At 49.6% G+C, this 21,210-nt stretch overlaps 1 protein-coding gene across 2 annotated transcripts in view; it reads right to left on the bottom strand.

The window, feature by feature from the left end:
• Positions 1 to 2,745: 2,745 nt before the first annotated feature.
• LOC117397425 (cell adhesion molecule-related/down-regulated by oncogenes) overlaps positions 2,746 to 21,210 on the bottom strand; it is a 43,720-nt gene continuing 25,255 nt past the window's right edge. Inside the window, exons 11-20 of one of the 2 annotated variants that reach the window (XM_059010370.1) lie at positions 20,822 to 20,914; positions 19,357 to 19,566; positions 18,786 to 18,967; positions 16,616 to 16,721; positions 14,306 to 14,428; positions 12,946 to 13,176; positions 12,080 to 12,315; positions 11,079 to 11,158; positions 9,125 to 9,387; positions 2,746 to 7,117 (exon numbers count right to left, since the gene is read on the bottom strand). In XM_059010370.1, the coding sequence (XP_058866353.1) occupies positions 6,954 to 7,117; positions 9,125 to 9,387; positions 11,079 to 11,158; positions 12,080 to 12,315; positions 12,946 to 13,176; positions 14,306 to 14,428; positions 16,616 to 16,721; positions 18,786 to 18,967; positions 19,357 to 19,566; positions 20,822 to 20,914 (1,688 nt within the window). In that variant the 3' untranslated portion in view covers positions 2,746 to 6,953. The remainder of the gene's footprint in view (positions 7,118 to 9,124; positions 9,388 to 11,078; positions 11,159 to 12,079; positions 12,316 to 12,945; positions 13,177 to 14,305; positions 14,429 to 16,615; positions 16,722 to 18,785; positions 18,968 to 19,356; positions 19,567 to 20,821; positions 20,915 to 21,210) is intronic. The other variant, XM_059010371.1, reaches the window with a different exon arrangement.

Genomic DNA, 21,210 nt, shown 5'->3' with positions numbered 1-21,210 from the left:
CATTCAATACAGTACAGTATAGAGAACTCAGTGCTGGGGATCTGAGAGCCAGCACATTCAATACAGTACAGGATAGAGAACTCAGTGCTGTGGATCTGAGAGCCAGCACATTCAATACAGTACAGTATAGAGAACTCAGCGCTGTGGATCTGAGAGCCAGCACATTCAATACAGTACAGTATAGAGAACTCAGCGCTGTGGATCTGAGAGCCAGCACATTCAATACAGTACAGTATAGAGAACTCAGCGCTGTGGATCTGAGTGCCAGCACATTCAATACAGTACAGTATAGAGAACTCAGTATGGGGATCTGAGAGCCAGCACATTCAATACAGTACAGTATAGAGAACTCAGTGTTGTGGATCTGAGAGCCAGCACATTCAATACAGTACAGTATAGAGAACTCAGCGCTGTGGATCTGAGTGCCAGCACATTCAATACAGTACAGTATAGAGAACTCAGCGCTGTGGATCTGAGAGCCAGCACATTCAATACAGTACAGTATAGAGAACTCAGCGCTGTGGATCTGAGAGCCAGCACATTCAATACAGTACAGTATAGAGAACTCAGTGTTGTGGATCTGAGAGCCAGCACATTCAATACAGTACAGTATAGAGAACTCAGCGCTGTGGATCTGAGTGCCAGCACATTCAATACAGTACAGTATAGAGAACTCAGCGCTGTGGATCTGAGAGCCAGCACATTCAATACAGTACAGTATAGAGAACTCAGCGCTGTGGATCTGAGAGCCAGCACATTCAATACAGTACAGTATAGAGAACTCAGCGCTGTGGATCTGAGAGCCAGCACATTCAATACAGTACAGTATAGAGAACTCAGCGCTGTGGATCTGAGAGCCAGCACATTCAATACAGTACAGTATAGAGAACTCAGCGCTGTGGATCTGAGAGCCAGCACATTCAATACAGTACAGTATAGAGAACTCAGTGCTGTGGATCTGAGAGCCAGCACATTCAATACAGTACAGTATAGAGAACTCAGCGCTGGGGATCTGAGAGCCAGCACATTCAATACAGTACAGTATAGAGAACTCAGCGCTGTGGATCTGAGAGCCAGCACATTCAATACAGTACAGTATAGAGAACTCAGTATGGGGATCTGAGAGCCAGCACATTCAATACAGTACAGTATAGAGAACTCAGTGTTGTGGATCTGAGAGCCAGCACATTCAATACAGTACAGTATAGAGAACTCAGCGCTGTGGATCTGAGTGCCAGCACATTCAATACAGTACAGTATAGAGAACTCAGCGCTGTGGATCTGAGAGCCAGCACATTCAATACAGTACAGTATAGAGAACTCAGCGCTGTGGATCTGAGAGCCAGCACATTCAATACAGTACAGTATAGAGAACTCAGCGCTGTGGATCTGAGAGCCAGCACATTCAATACAGTACAGTATAGAGAACTCAGCGCTGTGGATCTGAGAGCCAGCACATTCAATACAGTACAGTATAGAGAACTCAGCGCTGTGGATCTGAGAGCCAGCACATTCAATACAGTACAGTATAGAGAACAGTGTGGGGATCTGAGAGCCAGCACATTCAATACAGTACAGTATAGAGAACTCAGCGCTGTGGATCTGAGAGCCAGCACATTCAATACAGTACAGTATAGAGAACTCAGCGCTGTGGATCTGAGAGCCAGCACATTCAATACAGTACAGTATAGAGAACTCAGTGTGGGGATGTGTGAGTCAGCTTGTGGGAATGGCTCTGTGTGCGCTGGGAAGGTTAATGCTAACAGGTAAGATTTGGGGGAGGGGGGGTTCCAGGGAGGACAATGAATGCGCTTGTTTTATGGGGGGCTGGCTTCTTGAAAGGGATCTTCAGAGATGGACCAGATAAAAGGATGAAAGACAGAAAGAAAGAAAGATGGAAAGACAGCCCCAGCCCTGTCCTGAGATAATCCCCATTGCATCTCATGAGACACTGCTGCAGGGCTCTGTCAGCGGCTAGCTTCAGCCTGTTCCTTTCTCGTTCTTTCTCTTTCTGTCATTCCTGATTTCACAGAGTTGTCAGTCCTGAGACTGGCACACAGAACATCATTGTTAGATGTCTCTCTTCTCATCACCTGGCCAGGTAATCTCTCACACACACAGTACGTTTGTATTCCTATATTTGTGAGGACTTCTCAATGACTCTCACTATATTTTTATCTACTATTTCTAACTTCAGTCAGACAAAACAGGGTGAAAGTCGACAACAAACGAAATATTTGGCACTTTTATATATTTTTGAAGGCATATCTACTTCTTTAAAAGGTGTTTTACAAAGAGGGGACATCCACACGTCGTTTCTTCAGGAGTTACTATCTTTGTGGGGACATTTTCTCAAGTTTTGTCCGCACATTGATAGCAATACCTGCCCACACGCACCACTTCTCTCAGCACTGCAGGAACAGGACCTTACCTGCAGGGGGTGCTATGCGCCAGTTCTCCGCCTCTGATCCCGTGCGAGGCGTGATTCAGTCCTGCTGCAGTAAATCAGGGCAGGATTTTGATTGTGGTTTGGGTTGATTCGTCAGTGTTACGCGTGCTGTTTCGCTTGATAAGACGGGATCCGTATTAAAAGATGAGATTGTTCGGTGCCTGCATTGGAGCACGGATGCAAAGTGCGAGAAAAATGAGTTTCTAGACATTGAAATATTACATTCTGTGGCCGCGCTGATAACGTCAAGAAAGTAAACCGAGAATGGCGCAAAACAGACGACAAAACGAGCCGGATTAAAGCAGCATTCTCTTTTATTAACAACATTATCGTACAAACAACGCTCCGCCCTGCTCCCTGGAGCTACAACACTGTATTCAATAGAAATATGTACAATTTCAACAGCGCTATTACAACCTTGGGTTTTGTTTTGTTTTTAATTAGGAAAATAGAGTATTTCTGTCGTCTTGTTTTCTATATAAAAGTAAAAAACATGCATCTTTTAGAACACGCTATCTTCGAAAAAAGGCAACACAAGCAGAATAAAAAAACATCAACAATAATAATATATTTAAAAACAATAGAACAGTCAAATAAAAAAAAAACTACTCTGGCGGTTATTGGAACTGGGAAGGTTTTGCGGAGAGTACATTACACCACATTGTCCATTTCTAAATCATTCACTCATACAGCCAGATTTTTTTGTAACCTTGAAAACAGGATGTGCATCCCCGTTCAAATTGAAATACCCTGTCTTGAATTCAGCTACCAGTATGACCAGTTTACTGCTCCACAATGCACTGGGAGTTGTAAATATTGGCAACCTGTCGTTTCTATAATACAGCTGCTGTTGCCTCCTAGTTCAACAGCAAAATCACTTTCAAATTTGGGTTGATAAAGCTTTTACTAAACCTTCCACACTGCAGCCCAGCGCTTTCTTTATCTAACCACTGAGCTCCTCAAACCCCCTGCCTTCCACACTGCAGCCCAGCGCTTTCTTTATCTAACCACTGAGCTCCTCAAACCCCCTGCCTTCCACACTGCAGCCCAGCGCTTTCTTTATCTAACCACTGAGCTCCTCAAACCCCACTGCCTTCCACACTGCAGCCCAGCGCTTTCTTTATCTAACCACTGAGCTCCTCAAATCCCCTGCCTTCCACACTGCAGCCCAGCGCTTTCTTTATCTAACCACTGAGCTCCTCAAACCCCACTGCCTTCCACACTGCAGCCCAGTGCTTTCTTTATCTAACCACTGAGCTCCTCAAACCCCCTGCCTTTCACACTGCAGCCCAGCGCTTTCATTATCTAACCACTGAGCTCCTCAAACCCCCTGCCTTCCACACTGCAGCCCAGCGCTTTCATTATCTAACCACTGAGCTCCTCAAACCCCCTGCCTTCCACACTGCAGCCCAGCACTTTCTTTATCTAACCACTGAGCTCCTCAAACCCACTGCCTTCCACACTGCAGCCCAGTGCTTTCTTTATCTAAACACTGAGCTACTCGAACCCGCTGCCTTCCACACTGCATCCCACCACTTTCTCTAACATGCTACATTCCACAGTACAAACCATATGAAAAAACACAGAATGCACACTTCAGCACAAATAACCTTTTTAATAATTTGAAAAACCTGGCTACCTTTTTCTCCAGTTGATTTTCAATTAAGGCACAACCTTGCCTCTCTGTCTGTCTCTCTCTACACCATGTCCTGCACAGAAGATCTTCTAAGAGCTGCTACGATCACTCTGTGAGCAGGGCTTAGCTTTGCAAGACTGCTTGCATGCTTTCTGCCTGCCAGCGATTCAGTATAAACCGTGTTTTATTTCCTTATTTGATAGACAGGCTAGTCGCAGGTGATGTTTATGAGCTGGGGAGAAAGCCACACTGCTACTGCATGTGAAATAAACACACACACACAAACACTGGAAGCCTGGAGCTACAGCAGAGGTTTCTCCATCTCAAGCCCCAGTGTTTTGTGGAGCAGTCCCAGTCAAATCTAAACAGGGATGTTGTTGTTTAGATTTATTTACCCCGTTGTGCTGGCACTAGACACAAGAGTTTAACAGCAGTCAAAACAGACAATAAACTAAAACAGGAGGACCAATTATTTAGGTAAACACTGCAGCCCAACGCAGTCTGGTGCCAACCGAGTTAGTTACAGCCTCTTGGAAGTCAGAGCGAGGCTGGTTTCACAGGGGCGGGGGCGGTAACTGCACGGGCCTTCGCGTTTGAAGCGCTTTGACCCGAATTCCACATCTGTCCTAGTTCACCGAGTTTATAATGCAGCTTCTCTCAGCGTGAAAAAGCAAACCGTCCCCTTCCAGAGTTATCAAGCACTTTAAAACATCTGCAGCTGCTCGCTCAAAGGGATTCTCCTTGTTCTGAGGTGTGCTGGCCGTTGGACGCCAGAGATCAGGGCGGCTAGACAGAAGAGGCTCCTCTCCTTCCTCGTAAGACTTGTCTGGAGACAGACCAGGAGGGAGCAGAGTCCAACATGCCTGAGTCTGCCAGCCCGGGCTTCCAAAAATAACAGGAGGAAGCGTCTGTGCCACGGCTGACAGGAAGTCATGCATGCAGGACATGCTAAGTATAGCCACGCCACATCACCTCCCTACAATAAGAACAAGCCCTGGCGCATGGATGAGCTGGTATCTCTGTTATAAAACCCCCCACCCCCAACCTGACACCTGCAACCAACCTGCGCTGCACTGCGTCTCCCATCATAGTCTCAGCTCTGTTTGACATATTAGTGTCTTTCATTTTCAAATGTGGGCCTCTTGGCAGGAAAACAGAATCATTCCATCAGTAACATAAAAATACAATTTAAAACAGATGTAAAAGCTGCCCATGGTATGAGAAGTAAACCCCCAAACTACTAACACAAGCACAACATAGTTTTGAGATAAAAACATTATTTCTCATCCTATTTCTGAATCTGACTTTAAAATCATGCGCAGCTCTGTTTGTAACGGTCAGGCCTGGACAGGTGACGCTCAGTCCCCTGGGTTTGTTTTTGTAACACGGATTCAGTCCAGTGAGGTTTATTCCTGGCGTTCACTGGACACACATTCCTCTCGAGACCTTGAGATACAGATTGAGAAACAGCAGCTGCTGAGCGGCCTTGTGTCTGTGCAGTGCGGCTGTCGAGGAGGGGAGGGGGTCACAGATACACGGGGCTGGCTCGGCAGCCACTTGGAAACACACAGGCTTCCTGAAGCTCTTTCAAGGTTCTGCTCGAGTGAAGTGCTTGTTTTCAAGACAAAACTAAAGAAACACGCTTCTCCCTGGGAAAATAAAATCAACCCCAGACTTGCGTGTGCTGTTGGAATGTTTGAGATCTAAAAATCAGTGGCGCTATTCGGACTATTTGTTGCTTGTGTGCGTGCTTCTGGTTTTAGGGAAGGGGTGAGTGAAGTCAGGCAACTGGCATGCTGGTCTGTGGAAAAAAAATACAAACACAGAAGGACAAGAGGTCTGGTTTAGTTCTGTATTACACGGCAGTGTTTGCGTTTTCCAGTCCTCGCTGTCCTGTACACGGTGAAACCTGGCTGTACAGTAACGGAAAGCAAAGAGAAACGTATTACCACGGCAACACCGATAGTGTCAAGGACGCGGCTTTGACAAGCCAGCCCTGTCTGGACCCAGGACCAGCGCTGAATCAGAGTTCACAGAAACGCCACAGCTTTATAACTATAATGGCGGCACCATCGTTGAATTCAATCCGGACCGGGATGGGATGGGATGGGATGGGAAGGTAGTTTTGTCTCTGCGTCCAACAATGGTGCAAGCGGTGGCAGCGACCATCTGTAGAGTTGTGTCCAGTCCACAAGCACAGTGAGCTGTGCTACTCGCGTACATAAGTCTTTGTTCTTGCAGTAACGCACGCTGCTGTACTTGCAGGTTCAGATCATGGCACAGCCTGTGCTGTCAGACGCACTTTTTCACTGACATCGCAGGATCCTGCTCGGTACGGCCGGGTAGGACCATCCTCCCGTGCCTCCGGTAAGCAGTGTAGCGGCAGGCAGAGGGACAGCAGGTGGTCGGTCGTTAGGTTGCAGTAGCCAGTTTGAACTCAGTTTCCCTTGTTCAAGAAGTGCTTTGAGTTTTGATCGACAGGGAACAACAAAAAAAAAAAAATCTTCTATAGTTTCTCTTTATAATTATTTTTTTTTGTACAAAACTTTATACATAAAAAGTCTAAACTCCACACTGTGTGGCTGGCAAAAACAAAAACGCTAATAAAAAAGCATAAATAATAATAATATTATTATTAATAATAATAATAAAATAATAAAAAAGGCAAACTTTCTTTTTTAAAAACAGATACATTCATATGAAATAATATTTCACTACTACAAAAAATAAATAAGTGTCTAAAGGTGTTTTTTTTGTTCTTTTTCGGTCTCTCTCTTGATCTTTGACCTCAGCTCTGTGCAGCTCATAGAAAACCAAAACAGTCATCTCTCTCTCTCTCACTCTGTCTCTAGCTCTCGTTTCCTCCCCTCAAGTCTCCTGAAGCTGGGCCTGGATGAAGCCCTCTAAGGAGCTGTCCTTTGCAGTGCCTGTTGAAATCCAGGCTGTTTTCTCATTACAGTCCAAGGGAGGCAAAGACAGAGGCTCCCAGCAAAACACTGGGCTTTCCATTTCCATGCAGGGCTCGTCCTCTCCTTAAAGAAAGAGAGAGAGAGAGAGAAAAAGAGTGAGCTCATACTGCAATACTGTCATTAATGAGTGGATAGTGTGCCGGGCTGCAGTGTGGAAGGCAGTGTGTTTGAGTAGCTCAGTCAGAGTGCTGTGCTGCAGTGTGTTTGAGTAGCTCAGTCGCAGGGCTGTGCTGCAGAGTGTTTGCGTAGCTCAGTGGTCAGAGGGCTGTGCTGCAGTGTGTTTGAATAGCTCAGTCACAGGGCTGTGCTGCAGTGTGTCTGCGTAGCTCAGTCGCAGGGCTGTGCTGCAGTGTGTTTGCGTAGCTCAGTCGCAGGGCTGTGCTGCAGTGTGTTTGCGTAGCTCAGTCAGGGCTGTGCTGCAGTGTGTTTGCGTAGCTCAGTCGCAGGGCTGTGCTGCAGTGTGTTTGCGTAGCTCAGTCAGGGCTGTGCTGCAGTGTGTTTGCGTAGCTCAGTCACAGGGCTGTGCTGCAGTGTGTTTGCGTAGCTCAGTGGTCAGAGGGCTGTGCTGCAGTGTGTTTGAGTAGCTCAGTCACAGGGCTGTGCTGCAGTGTGTTTGCGTAGCTCAGTCGCAGGGCTGTGCTGCAGTGTGTTTGCGTAGCTCAGTCAGGGCTGTGCTGCAGTGTGTTTGCGTAGCTCAGTCGCAGGGCTGTGCTGCAGTGTGTTTGCGTAGCTCAGTCAGGGCTGTGCTGCAGTGTGTTTGCGTAGCTCAGTCGCAGGGCTGTGCTGCAGTGTGTTTGCGTAGCTCAGTCAGGGCTGTGCTGCAGTGTGTTTGTGTAGCTCAGTCAGGGCTGTGCTGCAGTGTGTTTGAGTAGCTCAGTCACAGGGCTGTGCTGCAGTGTGTTTGCGTAGCTCAGTGGTCAGAGGGCTGTGCTGCAGTGTGTTTGCGTAGCTCAGTCAGTGCTGTGCTGCAGTGTGTTTGCGTAGCTCAGGTCAGGGCTGTGCTGCAGTGTGTTTGAGTAGCTCAGTCACAGGGCTGTGCTGCAGTGTGTTTGCGTAGCTCAGTGGTCAGAGGGCTGTGTTGCAGTGTGTTTGCGTAGCTCAGTCAGGGCTGTGCTGCAGTGTGTTTGCGTAGCTCAGTCGCAGGGCTGTGCTGCAGTGTGTTTGCGTAGCTCAGTCAGGGCTGTGCTGCAGTGTGTTTGCGTAGCTCAGTCGCAGGGCTGTGCTGCAGTGTGTTTGCGTAGCTCAGTCAGGGCTGTGCTGCAGTGTGTTTGTGTAGCTCAGTCAGGGCTGTGCTGCAGTGTGTTTGAGTAGCTCAGTCACAGGGCTGTGCTGCAGTGTGTTTGCGTAGCTCAGTGGTCAGAGGGCTGTGCTGCAGTGTGTTTGCGTAGCTCAGTCAGTGCTGTGCTGCAGTGTGTTTGCGTAGCTCAGGTCAGGGCTGTGCTGCAGTGTGTTTGAGTAGCTCAGTCACAGGGCTGTGCTGCAGTGTGTTTGCGTAGCTCAGTGGTCAGAGGGCTGTGCTGCAGTGTGTTTGCGTAGCTCAGTCAGTGCTGTGCTGCAGTGTGTTTGCGTAGCTCAGGTCAGGGCTGTGCTGCAGTGTGTTTGAGTAGCTCAGTCACAGGGCTGTGCTGCAGTGTGTTTGCGTAGCTCAGTGGTCAGAGGGCTGTGCTGCAGTGTGTTTGCGTAGCTCAGTGGTCAGAGGGCTGTGCTGCAGTGTGTTTGCGTAGCTCAGTCAGGGCTGTGCTGCAGTGTGTTTGCGTAGCTCAGTCAGGGCTGTGCTGCAGTGTGTTTGCGTAGCTCAGTCAGTGCTGTGCTGCAGTGTGTTTGCGTAGCTCAGTCAGGGCTGTGCTGCAGTGTGTTTGCGTAGCTCAGTCGCAGGGCTGTGCTGCAGTGTGTTTGCGTAGCTCAGTGGTCACAGGGCTGTGCTGCAGTGTGTTTGAGTAGCTCAGTCACAGGGCTGTGCTGCAGTGTGTTTGAGTAGCTCAGTCACAGGGCTGTGCTGCAGTGTGTTTGAGTAGCTCAGTCAGTGCTGTGCTGCAGTGTGTTTGCATAGCTCAGTGGTCTGATTCCTACCTTGCTCTTCCTCTTGACATTCCTGGTGCAGCTCCCCTAACTGGCAGCAGGGATGCTGGGAAAGAGGTGGGGGCGTGTCCTCCCCAGGCTCCTGCCCCTCCTCTCCCATCTCCCCATGGCACTCTGGGAGTTCGGGGGCGCTGGTGTCGCAGTGGGGGGGCGTGGTCACGTGGCTCAGGGGCACCATCTCCAGATTGTCTTGGCGACAGGGCCCCACGTGGTGCATTATGGGAAGAGTGCCGTTGGTTTTGGAGAAACATCTGCTGAACATGAAAGAAAAGTCTTGACACTCCAAAAAGCTGCAGTCCCAATGTTAATCGCTGATTAAACTAGCCAATCAGCTGCAGTCCCAATGTAACTCACTAATTAAACCAGCCAATCAGCTGCAGTCCCAATGTAACTCACTAATTAAAACAGCCAATCAGCTGCAGTCTCAAGGTTACTCGCTAATTAAAACAGCCAATCAGCTGCAGTCTCAATGTTACTCGCTAATTAAAGCAGCCAATCAGATGCAAAGCCTTTGACAACAGGAGATCTCTTACCATTAATCTCTAATAAAAATAAGCAATGTTAGCATGAAAAATGCCTTTTATTTTTTTCATGGTTTCGCACACAGAGCAATTGCAAATTCCAACCAGAATTGAACGATGCAGGTTTAAAAGTCTTGGCACCGATGCACCTTTGAGAGATTCGGACTGATCGCAGCTCTACACAACTTCAAAGCACAGTCTGGGGGATATCAATTGGTTATAATTATCATTCAGCCTGAATTTCAAGAGACAACTAGTCTGGAAATAGAAATATCACCGGGATTGAGAATGCCGTTCTGCCAAGAAGATTGCACGTTTCTGTGAAGTCCTGGTTATTACCATGCTGTTAACAGATTCACATCCACGTAAACAGGAGTGTGAGCAGGGCGCAAGCATTGGCATCTCATTCTGCGATGGGGGGGGGGGGCTTCTGATCAGTCAGCTCCAGAAACTAGTGTTAAAACTGGCAGGCACTGAGACACAGCCTTCTTGTGTTTCATTTAAGTTTCCCTGTATGTCAATCAGACACACATGGAAACACACGCAAAACTGAAGCCTTTTCCCCATTCATAAAAAAAAGCCTCCAGCAGCTTCTCTATCTGTGATCACAGTGCGGCACCCAAAAGCTTTTTATAAACATTTAAACATCCACTTTCCCTGGGATCAAAGACAAATAAACAGAGGGCTTGTTAACGCGAGCCGCTGTGTGCGCGCAGTGTAAACTGTTAGTGTGAGAGCTGCTAGAACACATAAACAAGCCGGGCTGGACCGGGGGGGTTCACACACAGCACAGCCGATTCTCTCCAATACTCGGAGGGAGCAGTGCGAGTCATTCTGCTCACTGTTATCACATTCACAACTGCAGACCAGAGCTACTCAAACCCGCTGCCTTCCACACTGCAGCCCAGCGCTTTCATTATCTAACCACTGAGCTCCTCAAACCCCCTGCCTTCCACACTGCAGCCCAGCGCTTTCTTTATCTAACCACTGAGCTCCTCAAACCCCCTGCCTTCCACACTGCAGCCCAGCGCTTTCTTTATCTAACCACTGAGCTCCTCAAACCCCCTGCCTTCCACACTGCAGCCCAGCGCTTTCTTTATCTAACCACTGAGCTCCTCAAACCCCCTGCCTTCCACACTGCAGCCTAGCGCTTTCTTTATCTAACCACTGAGCTCCTCAAACCCCCTGCCTTCCACACTGCAGCCCAGCGCTTTCTTTATCAAACCACTGAGCTCCTCAAACCCCCTGCCTTCCACACTGCAGCCTAGCGCTTTCTTTATCTAACCACTGAGCTCCTCAAACCCCCTGCCTTCCACACTGCAGCCCAGTGCTTTCTTTATCTAACCACTGAGCTCCTCAAACCCCCTGCCTTCCACACTGCAGCCCAGCGCTCTTGTCTCTGGCTCGATGGCGACGGTTCTGACCTGTTGTTGTTGCGGCAGTTTCGACAGCTCAGACACTCCGAGGGATCCGATTGGGGCAACGCGCTGTACATCCCGCCCCCCTGCCAATCAGAACAGGAAGGAAGAAACACAGTTAGGTGGGGAAAGGAAACTTAAGAACAGACACACGCAGAGACACGCACACTGACACACACAGAGACACGCACACTGACACACGCAGAGACACGCACACTGACACACGCAGAGACACGCACACTGACACACGCAGAGACACGCACACTGACACACGCAGAGACACGCACACTGACACACGCACACTGACACACGCAGAGACGCACACTGACACACGCACACTGACACACGCACACTGACACACGCAGAGACACCCACACTGACACACGCAGAGACACGCACACTGACACACGCAGAGACACGCACACTGACACACGCAGAGACACGCACACTGACACACACAGAGACACGCACACTGACACACGCAGAGACACGCACACTGACACACGCAGAGACACGCACACTGACACACGCAGAGACAGACAGACTCACGTTAGGGAGGTGGTGAGGATGGACAGACAGACAGACAGACTCACGTTAGGGAGGTGATGAGGACAGACAGACAGACAGACAGACAGACAGACTCACGTTAGGGAGGTGGTGAGGACGGACAGACAGACAGACAGACAGACAGAGACTCACGTTAGGGAGGTGGTGAGGACAGACAGACAGACAGACAGACTCACGTTAGGGAGGTGGTGAGGACGGACAGACAGACAGACAGACTCACGTTAGGGAGGTGGTGAGGACAGACAGACAGACAGACAGACTCACGTTAGGGAGGTGGTGAGGACGGACAGACAGACAGACTCACGTTAGGGAGGTGGTGAGGACAGACAGACAGACAGACTCACGTTAGGGAGGTGGTGAGGACGGACAGACAGACAGACAGACTCACGTTAGGGAGGTGGTGAGGACGGACAGACAGACAGACAGACAGACAGACTCACGTTAGGGAGGTGGTGAGGGGGGTGCTCGTACTCCAGGGTCCCGTCCAGGCCGGGGTAGAGGCCGTTGCCCCCGTTCAGACCCCCCCCGTTGCCCACTTTGAGGTGCAGGTGAGGGCAGCCGTTGCTCAGGGTGTGAAGGCTGCCGTTGATGCGTCCGGTCCTGGGCAGTGTGGTGTACTCCAGCATGTGAGCGCTCATCTCCACGCCCTGGTACAGGTACCCGGGGGGGTCGTACTCTGAGGAGGCAAAGGAGACGCTCACACCAGCTCTGCTGCTGCTTCACCTTATCATCAGTTTACAAGCTTTTACAGTGAACCCGGACTTTAGTGGCATAGGAGGCTGACAAATCATTTTTATTAAAGCATGCAAAAAGAATTCCTTTAACGGTCTAACAAATGAACTTAAATGTGATAAACACCCCTTGAACTAAAGAAGAGGGGAGAACTAAGGGGGGATTGAAGGAGGAGGGGAGAGCAGAGGAGAGGAGGAGCTTTGAGAGGAGAGGAGGAGAGTAGGAGGGTTGAGAGGAGAGGAGGAGAGTAGGAGGGTTGAGAGGAGAGGAGGAGGGTTCAGAGTTGAGAGGAAAGGAGGAGAGTAGGAGGGTTGAGAGGAGAGGAGGAGAGTAGGAGGGTTGAGAGGAGAGGAGGAGAGTAGGAGGGTTGAGAGGAGAGGAGGAGGGTTCAGAGTTGAGAGGAAAGGAGGAGAGTAGGAGGGTTGAGAGGAGAGTAGGAGGGTTGAGAGGAGAGGAGGAGGGTTCAGAGTTGAGAGGAAAGGAGGAGAGTAGGAGGGTTGAGAGGAAAGGAGGAGAGTAGGAGGGTTGAGAGGAGTGGAGGAGAGGAGGAGGGTTGAGAGGAGAGGATACTGACTGTGCAGGGCGTTCTGCTGCCGGTTCTTCCACAGACACATGGCGATGAAGACCAGCAGGATGAGCACCATGACCCCCAGCACGCTGCCCACGATCAGGTACAGCATGTCGGAGCTGCGGGGGCTGGAGCCCAGGACACCCCCGCCCACCCCCCGCTCCGACGGGCTCGGGGGGGTGGCCAGGTCCTTCGGGGGGACTGGAGGGAAATCTGAGGCTCCAGGAGCACGCTTCACTGCAACGAGAGAGAGAGAGAGAGAGGAAGGGAGAGAGAGGGAGGGAGAGAGAGGGAGGAGAGAGAGAGAGAGAGGGAGGAAGGAGAGAGAGAGAGAGGAGAGAGGGAGAGGGAGGGAGGAGAGAGAGAGAGAGTTAGGACATGCACACAGGCTTCAGGCTAGTGCAGCTGAACTCTGGATCCCTTCCAGCTCAGGTCTTTGGAAACTGAATGGAGTTTCAGTAGCTCCAGTGCAAAATATACAAGAATTTCCAATTAGTGCTGCACAAGCCCATCGATGGGTTATTTGGATGGAGACCTGACAATCAGGCGAGGGTCTCTTTGATCTGGCTAATTTACCATTCAAAGTGAAACAAGTGAAGCAACAGCTGCTTGGGTTGTGATGACTGTGGAGAACAGAAATCCACACAATCCCAGGCAGCTGTTTGTTCCGTTGCTTCACCTGAAATGGTAAAATGAGCCCTCACCTGAGGAGAGCTCAGTCCGAATAACCGGTTCATGCAATTTCACATATGCTGCAATCTCAGAATAGGATCTCTGCATAGCACACAGCGACACACTGTGGCTTAACGATGTAACTGCGTGTTGAATCTCCGCAGGGACAGGATACACCTCCAGCCAGGCTTAAAATAACAGCGTTCTTAAACAACCCCGGGCCGCTGTGCTGTGTGACTTGACATCGTTAGGTAACGCATTCCAGCACGAAACAGAACCCTGCCCCCAGGTTACAGGTGCCCTGCCAAGTTCTCCTGTGTTACAGAGTCTGTGCGCTCCAGGGGAGCAGGGAGCACAGACAATGGGGGCTCTGTTTACAAGAGAGAGAGAGAGAAGAAAGCAGCTCCACATTTATGTAATATTCAGGAGCCGAAGCCAAGACCGTGTTTACATCCGCGGCAAAGCTCAAAGAAACCAGTGGAGCTCTTTGACAATCGTCTTCAACTGAAAGACACCTGGATACCAGCTTCTGAGAGTTTTCCTGTACTGTTGTCCTTACCCCCACAACCATGACCTGTTCCACTAGGAGGGAAGGTTTAATTCTAGAAAGAGCACTGTGTCCCCCCTCCACAGGCACACGGCGATGAAGACCGCGTCTCTGTGTGTCCCTGTGCATCCCCGCGTCCCTCCTCACCTCTGGTCTCACAGATCATGACGTTGCTGTACTCGCTCTCCCCTCCCTCGTTGAAGCATTGCATCTTGATGTCGTAGGAGGTCTCGGGCTGCAGGTGGCTGATCAGGTGCCACTGCTTCATACCTGCGACGGGAGAGAGGGGGGGCAGAGGGGGGGGGGGGAGGCACAGAGGGGGGGGAGGGGCAGAGGGAGAGGAGGGGGCAGAGGGAGAGGGGGGGAGGGGAGATTTCAGAATAAACAGATCTGAAACGCTGCACTGTTCTACTTCTGTAAGTGTGAAATGGATGATTATATAGGCTTCTATTATGATAATGATGATCAGATAAGACTCTTTTACTGTTTCCAGAGAATGTTTTGCACTTTGTCCTGCTCTGAGCTGTGCAGTGTTTCAACACGCTGATGCGTGATCTCTTTGTCGATTACAGTTTCGGATTTGATCCTGACTCCCTTGTAAAAGAAAGTGCAATGCCAGACCTCCAGGGCAAATAAAGCTCAGCACTGGGGTCTCCTTTACAGTGTGACAAGAGAAAGAGGAGAAAGAAACTAGACCTGTCTTAAAAATACACATATCACCCTGAGCTTCAATACTGGAATAAATCCCTGGCCTTCCTCTCTCCCTTCCTCTCATCTCCCTCTCCTCTCTCTCTCTCCGGCATTCCTATCCACACAGCCTCCTTATAAGGCGCTGTTGTGTTTTTCCTGGCGGTGCTCCAGCATTCCCAGTTCAAAGTCAGCCACGAGCCTCCGCAGCGGCAGCTGGAAATCAGCAGCCCCTGAAACTCCTCCCCCCGGGGCGCCGGGCTGCTCATTCTCCACACAACTCTGAACAACGACAAGAACTGCTGGACAACTGGGAAGCAAAGACTTCACCCTCAACACAGGAGCTCACGACTCTGAAACAAGGACTGGAGCAGATACAGCTAAGAGACAGAGAGACAGACAGAGAGGGAGCGACAGACAGACAGACAGCTAGAGGGAGTGACAGACAGACAGACAGACAGACAGACAGAGGGAGTGACAGACACAGACAGAGAGGGAGCGACAGACAGACAGACAGATAGAGGGAGCGACAGACAGACAGACAGACAGACAGACAGACAGACAGACGGAGCGACAGACACAGACAGACAGAGAGGGAGCGACAGACAGACTGACAGCTAGAGGGAGTGACAGACAGACAGACAGACAGACAGAGGGAGTGACAGACACAGACAGAGAGGGAGCGACAGACAGACAGACAGATAGAGGGAGTGACAGACAGACAGACAGACAGACAGACACAGACAGAGAGGGAGCGACAGACAGACTGACAGATAGAGGGAGTGACAGACACAGACAGACAGACAGACAGAGGGAGTGACAGACAGACAGACAGAGGGAGTGACAGACAGACAGACAGACAGACAGAGGGAGCGACAGACACAGACAGAGAGGGAGCAACAGACAGACAGACAGAGGGAGTGACAGACACAGACAGAGAGGGAGCGACAGACAGACAGACAGCTAGAGGGAGTGACAGACAGACTGACTGACAGACAGAGGGAGCGACAGACAGACTGACAGAGGGAGTGACAAACACAGACAGACAGACTGACACACAGAGGGAGCGACAGACACAGACAGGTAGGAAGGAAGCGACAGATAGACAGACAGACAGACACTTCTGGGTGACTATATATCCACTAAAGCAGGTTCAATGAAAAGCATACTTCATACACAGAAAGAAATATTGAGTTTATGGCAGTGATGATCGATGACCATCTGCACCTAATGAGAGGGAATTTCCTGTGTGTACATGTAGTAGCAGTTCGCTGCCAGCAGGGGGCAGCACTGTGTGAACTGTCGCTTGCAACATGGGAACAGCGGAAACATAACCAGTGAAAGCAGCTAATTGTTGGACCCAATTAAAACTCTAAAGTGCTTAGCAAGGGAAATACGAGGGGCTGTGGAGTTAACATTCCAGCCGGCAATTAGGAGCTCCGAGCTCAGCCTGGTTTAGGGTTACAGTTCTGGGCCATTACCAAGGCACCTCTTTATTAAAGAGGCATTTTCACTGCCCCATTAGTAAACCGAAACAATTTATAGCCAAGTCCTGCCTCCCTCCCAGACCCTGAGCACTAACCACTAGACCACACCTCCTCCCTCCCAGTCACCAAGCTCTAACCAGTAGCCCACGCTGCCTCCCAGTCCCTCAGTTGTAACCAGTAGCCCACGCTGCCTCCCAGTCCCTCGGTTGTAACCAGTAGCCCACGCTGCCTCCCAGTCCCAGGCTCTGCATCACTCCAGCACTGCACTGGTCCCAGCTCTCACCTTCCACGAGGTCCCTCTTGTAGTCGCTGTCGTTGTCGCTATCGGTGGGCCTGTAGTAGATGTAGAAGCCCTGGATGGGAGTGTTGTTGTTGCTTGAGGAGGTGTACTGGAGGAAGGAGAGGGAGAGGGAGAGAGAGGGAGAGGGAGAGAGAGAGAGAGAGAGAGAGGGAGAGGGAGAGGGAGAGGGAGAGAGGGAGAGAGGGGAGGGGAGAGGGAGAGGGAGAGGGGGGAGGGGAGAGGGAGAGAGGGAGAGGGAGAGGGAGAGGGAGAGGGAGAGAGGGAGAGAGGGGAGGGGAGAGGGAGAGGGGGAGGGGAGAGGGAGAGAGGGAGAGGGAGAGGGAGAGGGAGAGAGGGGAGGGGAGAGGGAGAGGGAGAGGGGGGAGGGGAGAGGGAGAGGGGGGAGGGGAGAGGGAGAGGGAGAGGGAGAGGGAGAGGGAGAGGGAGAGAGTCAGCGGGGTGTGGCAGTCCGATTTAACATCTAACACTAATCGGCATGATACATGACATTGCCTGCGCTGCCCGACTTAAAACACTCAAAACTGTTGACTGTTTTTAAAAGAGAACTCCACTCCACACTGCAGAGCGCTCTAGTAGTATAGGAAAGAGAACTCCACTCCACACTGCAGAGCGCTCTAGCAGTATAGGAAAGAGAACTCCACTCTCAACACTGCAGAGCGCTCTAGTAGTATAGGAAAGAGAACTCCACTCCACACTGCAGAGCGCTCTAGCAGTATAGGAAAGAGAACTCCACTCCACACTGCAGAGCGCTCTAGCAGTATAGGAAAGAGAACTCCACTCCACACTGCAGAGCGCTCTAGCAGTATAGGAAAGAGAACTCCACTCCACACTGCAGAGTGCTCTAGTAGTATAGGAAAGAGAACTCCACTCTCAACACTGCAGAGCGCTCTAGCAGTATAGGAAAGAGAACTCCACTCCACACTGCAGAGCGCTCTAGTAGTATAGGAAAGAGAACTCCACTCCACACTGCAGAGTGCTCTAGCAGTATAGGAAAGAGAACTCCACTCCACACTGCAGAGCGCTCTAGCAGTATAGGAAAGAGAACTCCACTCCACACTGCAGAACAGTAAACGAATCTAATTTACTCAAAACTAGGACGTGTTTTTATTTTTCAGTCTGACCCCATATGAAACAATCATTTTCCTTGGACAGCATATCTTTGTCTTATTTTTTCTCTAGAAGGTCACACTGTGGAGCTGTCTCTCCCCCTTCACTCAGCGCTGGTGCAGAAACGAGGAAAAGATTACGAAACGAGGCAAAAATCCCCATCCTCTTCAGTCTTATCAGCCAGCTATAAATAACTGACTGTGAATGCCAATCTTATAACAGGCAGCTTGGATTCAAGGAGCTCTCTAATCTCTGCTGGAAACGCAGCTGTAATCAGAGCCACAGCGCCGAGATCATTAGCAGGGTGATTAGGTGTCTAAGGACCAGCTCATTTCGCCTTCCATTAAAACAAAGCAAAAGCAAACAAACTAGAGGAAGGCACAACTGAACCTGGCTTCTCTCCCAAGTGCACGAAGAAAAAAATAACAGCTTCAGACAGAAATGCTTCGTAGCTTTCCATTGATTTCATATTTTAACGTTGCTGGATTTTACATGCGTAATGTGGAAGTAAGAGCAATCAAGCTACTTCAAAACTAGCAGACGGATTTTCCCCCGTGTCCCTTCAGATGAAGAGCTGAAACGTTATCAGAAAGGTGCATGTGAAATCCAGTGTTTATGCTGCATTAACTGTACAGTGTGAGTTCAGGGTTTCATATTGTGAATGTATTCAGAGTCTGACCCATATACACAACAGAGTATACACCTGTACACTTTCATTTTATTTTGTCATTCATTTTCAAAGCTAAGCTTCGTGAAGTCTGACCAAGCTTAGCGTTTAATGTGTTTAATCTTACATGTGTTTAGGATATTAAACAGAATCTAAGCACTCCTAATTTAAATGTACTGTACATTTTACTATAAACCAAGTCTGTGTTTTTTTCGTGCCAAGAACTACTTATTGGTCCCAACATTAAAAAATATATATTAGATTTATTATATTAAAAAGGGGAGGTGTGGTTATATCCTGGCTTCAGATCAGAGCCAGGTTATAAAAGGCGCTATATAATATATATATATGTATGAAACAAGGGCGCTCTCGACTCACTGTCCACTTGAGCATGATCTGCGTGTCGCTGACGGCCTCCGTGTACGCGATGTGGGGTCCCGTGATTGGAGGCTTGGAGAAGCGCCCGCTGAACCCTGCCACCGAATAGGGCCTCGAGGGGGCGCTGTGCGGGCTCTCTCCGTACGTGTTCACCGCCACCACACGGAACTTATAGGAGGCACCTGGGGAGAGAGAGGGAACCTCAGACAGAGAGAACCGCACAAACTGAGACAGGCATGGAGATAACACTCCCAGTGCAGAGCAGTCTGATCCGTTCCTGGTTTTACTATGAGTCTAATAACACACCTGAGTTTGTTACCTATTCACTGTGGTTAATCAAGCTCGTAGTAAAACCTGGACTGGATGAAACTGCTACGCAAGAGATCATCCGTAGCTATTAAAACACTCAGCTAAGTATAAAAAAGCTAAAAACTTTTCATTCAGTGAGAAAGGTTTCGATTGAAAATCTTCTTCGGAAAAAACTTCTGGTTGAAACATTTCTCACTCCTTGTTTAAACGTATGATTTTTTTCCATTTGAAGTCCCACCTCCAGCGGCCCCCTCTCTCTCACCTGGCTCCAGGCTGCGGACCTCCACAGACAGTTTGGAGGGGGAGATGCTGTCGGCCGCGACCCCCCACTCCGTGCTGCGCCCCAGTCGCCGGTACTCCACCCGGAAGGCTGTGATGGGGGACCCCCCGTTCGCCCGGGGGATCCAGGTCACGTACACTGAGGTCTCGGTCGCCATGGAGATAGTGGGTCGGTCCGGGGCCTCAGGCACCACTGCGGAGCAAGAGCGAGAGCAGCGTCACAAACTGAGACCAGAACCACACTAGCCCTGCACAGAAACATTATTACATTAAACTGAGACTGACAGAACCAGGCTAGCCCTGCACAGAACGACCCTCGCCTGCGGAGAGCTCAATACAAACAACAGAATAATCGATTCGTGCAGCTCTAAAGACAAGTGCCTCCAGATACAGATTACACAGAGGCGGGCTCTCAGTGAGTAAATTACTCCGTGTTTTAAAGACAAACACACACCAGGTATTTCGCAGAAGGCAGTTTTAAGCAAGTCAGGTTGTTTATTTCCTGTTTTGTAACTTGATTTTTTTTTAACTTTTGAAAATAAACAGAGTACGCTTTTCGAGAAAAGTGCTTTGGCAGTCAAACTTGATTTCATGAATTAAAATGGCCTAAAAAAAAATTCCTTGGAACAGTTCTTGAAGAATCCCACAGCACAGCTGAAAATGAAAACGATCTTGCATGTGCTCAATTAAACTGCGTTGCTTTGAAGCGCTGGACACCGCATGTAGCATCAAGCTATGCCGTCCACAAAGTGTGGATCAGACTCTGGTGAATCTCTCAAGAGCAGAGTGTGCTCTACCAGATTGATAAGAGAGCAGAACAGTGCTACAAGTAGTTGCTTGAGCAGTTTCCAGGGAAAGTCCACAGATTTAAAAATGACAGCACAAACATACCTCTTAGTAAGCATTCAGGAACGCAGGGTACTTACTGAGCTGGCGTGGCCAGAGAGAGACAGAGAGAGAGAGAGTGGAATAAGAGAGAAGTGTTAGTAGAAACCTTAGACAGACATTATGAAATACAGGACAGTCTGGAATCCCTGGCAGGGATGGAAATAAGACTCCCATTGCATAGCAGCTTGATATAGGAGTTTGACAGAACACACCTGACTGCGCTGGTTACCTAGACACACCGGGGTTAATCAAGCTGGCAGTAAAACCTGGAATGGATGATACTGCTATGCAGTAGGAGTCTTACTTCCACTGCTGATCCGGATACAGACAGAGATTGCGAGCGGCAAGGAAACATTTTGCCTACTGAGCTCAGTAAATACTTACTTCCAAAGTTAGTTTCAAAGCTGCCTGCTTTTTCTTCCTTTCACTTTTCAAACTTTAAAGACAGCAACATTTAAACAAATGCATTCTTTCAAAAGAGAAAAGAAATGGAGGGTGAAGTCTGAATTATTTTGGATTGGGTGGTTCTCGGAGAAGCTTGTGTGCTTCTTTGCACTCACCCCCACTGTGTCGCCCCGGGATCACCACTCCCAGCCTCTTCACAGGGGGGACCTTGGTGACCGGGGGGGTCTTCTTGGAGGTCGATGGCCGCTCTGCAAAGAGGGGGTGGGGGGGTAGGGGGGCATGGTCAGCTGAGGATCCAAAAACTCAAAAGACACCAATATGAACCAACAAGAACTAAAACAAAGCTGCCTTTTACTGTCAAAGCAAAGGAATCTGAGCTGTTCTGAACCAAGACTGAGGACCTTTAATGTTTGATTAGTGCTGTGCTGTGTCATGCTGTGCTGTATGGTGTGGGGCTGTGCTGTATGGTGTGGGGCTGTGCTGTGTCATGCTGTGCTGTGCTGTGTGGGGCTGTGCTGTGTCATGCTGTGCTGTATGGTGTGTG

This window comes from Acipenser ruthenus, chromosome 40, assembly GCF_902713425.1.
Source record: "Acipenser ruthenus chromosome 40, fAciRut3.2 maternal haplotype, whole genome shotgun sequence".
NCBI classification, from domain to species: Eukaryota; Metazoa; Chordata; class Actinopteri; order Acipenseriformes; family Acipenseridae; genus Acipenser; species Acipenser ruthenus.
Note: the sequence above shows the minus strand (reverse complement) of the source record. Positions and strands in the feature narration are given on the sequence as shown.